At 50.6% G+C, this 2,405-nt stretch overlaps 1 protein-coding gene across 2 annotated transcripts in view; it reads right to left on the bottom strand.

Moving 5' to 3' along the window:
* prkcz (protein kinase C, zeta) overlaps positions 1–2,405 on the bottom strand; it is an 88,985-nt gene that overhangs the window by 8,806 nt on the left and 77,774 nt on the right. For both annotated transcript variants that reach the window (XM_037976973.1, XM_037976974.1), the window contains exon 16: positions 1,922–2,037. In XM_037976973.1, the coding sequence (XP_037832901.1) occupies positions 1,922–2,037 (116 nt within the window). The remainder of the gene's footprint in view (positions 1–1,921; positions 2,038–2,405) is intronic.

Genomic DNA, 2,405 nt, shown 5'->3' with positions numbered 1-2,405 from the left:
ACACAGTTGCAGCGCCTCCTACAGGAAACTGGTGGAGCTACGCAGAGAACCACGCCGTTCAAAAGCCTTGTTTGGATTCATGTTTTTATAAAACACTGAGGTCCGGACCTCGGGGTCCTCAGTGGGAGCTACAGCTCTGCGTGGCAGTACTGATTTTTATTTTACAGACTGCCGAGGTTTTCAAACTCTAGACCTGGAGAAGGTTTTGGAAAGGAGGCTCTCATTCAAGAGCAGAAATGGACCAGATCTGCACCCCTGGAAAGTTTCTAAGGGGGTCATGGGACTTATGACTGTGTCCTGAGGCAGACTGTCAGGAGTGACTTTTTTCAAGGCTGTATAACCAAATCAAGAGCAGGTTAGACTCCGCCTGGGCCGCCCCTCGTCTCTGATCCTGTTTGTGGACGAACAGGGTGTCTGGTTTGGGAACCTCAGGGTCTTCTTCTCGAGCGATGGAAGGATGGAGCCACAGACGGACCAAGACGAGGCAAAGCTCTTCATTTACTGGTCCATCTGCGTTCCAACGGTCGTGAGGGACGGATCGTGACCAAAAGAAAGACCGAGACTCAACCTGCGTCGAGTCGCTGCTCCTCCTCATCGAAAGGAGTCGGCTGAGGAGGAAACCTCGGATCAGACCCAGAACACGATGAAGGGATTATAAATCCTTTCTGACCCAGGAGGTTCTTGAGATCCTCCAGGAGGACCTGCAGAGTTTCTCCTCCTAACCATTTCATCCTTTCCAGAAAAGGAACGAGTGGATGAAAGGAGCTTTAAAACAAGATCATACCGACGCCCCAATCTACTATTTTTTATCCATTTATTTCTCTGTCAAAGCAAATTTTTACTCCGTTAAAAGATGTAATTAGAAATTAAATTAGATTTCTGTAGATCATCTCCAGAAAGTTCCATCCCTCTTGCATGTTTTCTCTGATTCATGCTAATGAGGAGCTTGGTTTTTTTTTTGAACTGCAGCTCTGCTCAGAAACGGTTGGCTACAACCCGTCCAATAAATGCTCTGCAGGAGGAAATCTAAACGCTGGAGCCCGAACAATCAATCCCGCATGGATTTATATAAAAATCCAGTCTAACAAAAGCCTGGTAATATCTATTGGCAGGGCTTACCCGGAGCCGTATGGAATCTATTTCTGAGGGCACAGAGAAAAACAGGCCGTGCTTGTGTCTCCGCCCTGCGTCTGCAGACAATCTGCGGCGGCAGAGGCTGAGTCGTGTCTGTTGTGGTGCCAGATACCCTCAGCCTTTTTCTTTGGCTCCACGAGTAAAATCTGAAACAAGGGCTCCTGTCAGATGCTGAAAGATGTTGGTGTTAATCAAGACAATGTCCCTGATGGATAAAGACGTCAGCTCTGGGAACTCACGGGGGGGATGTTTTGCTCCGTTTGATGAGAAACTCCTCTGGGAAGATGGCACAGCATGCATGCCGTGTTTTGCAGGAAAGGAGAGCGATTTTTTAACCTCCGACCGCGACTGCAGCGTCTCTGCTGGCGTGAAGTCGCAGCTCCTATCCGAACCACGGTGAAGTAGGGGTGCCCCGATTGTTTTTGTGATGTAGGACGAAAGGTAAAAAGGAGGAGGTTTATTTTAGGGTTGTGCTTCAAACAGAAGGGTACGGGCTGCACCTTCAAAGAACCTCGCAAATATAAATATTTTCTTCATGGAGGAGGAGGTTCATGGATGTGGAGGAGGAGGAGGAGGAGGAGGGTTGATGGGACGGAGGAGATGATTGGCTGAGGAGGCCCTTAAAGGGGCCTCCTCAGGTGAGACACACCTGAGGAGGCCAACTACAGGCCTCCTGTAGTTGGCATAAAACGGCATCCCGGCGTGGAGTAAAGTGTGCGGTGATGAAACTCTAAATGTTTGTGTAAGTTTACCGGCGGTGGCGGCGGGGGGAGGAGGCAGTACTTACTCGTCGTCTGGCGTTAGCTGCACCGGCTCGTTCGTGAACTGCGTGTCGAAGTTCTCCAAGCCGAACTCGTCGGAGATCTGAGGTTTGAAGGGCGGCGTCATCTCTTTCTTCTCCAGCTGCGGAAAAACAAACGACAACGAGTCACCGTCAATCAACAACACGAGGAGGACAAACCGAAGGCGGTGCAGTTTTTCCCTCTAAGCCAGCGGTGTCCAGTCCTGGTCCTGGTCCTGGAGGACCACCATCCTGCAGGTCTTAGATGTTTTTCTGCTCTTCAGCAGGTCCAAGTCCTGCAGAAGCCTGTTAGTCACTCAGTCCTACAGATCAGGTGTGTTGGAGCAGAGGAACACCTAAAACCTGCAGGACGGCGTCCCTACAGGACCAGGACTGGACACCTCCATACTTGCCAACCGTCCCGCAATTAGCCCCCCTGTACCTTGTCCCGCATCACCCTGTGCGGGACAGCCAAAAGTCCCGCATTTGG

This window comes from Kryptolebias marmoratus, linkage group LG8 (assembly GCF_001649575.2).
Source record: "Kryptolebias marmoratus isolate JLee-2015 linkage group LG8, ASM164957v2, whole genome shotgun sequence".
Classification (NCBI taxonomy): Eukaryota; Metazoa; Chordata; class Actinopteri; order Cyprinodontiformes; family Rivulidae; genus Kryptolebias; species Kryptolebias marmoratus.
The sequence above is the reverse complement of the archived record's forward strand: the minus strand, read 5'-3'. Positions and strand labels throughout refer to the sequence as shown.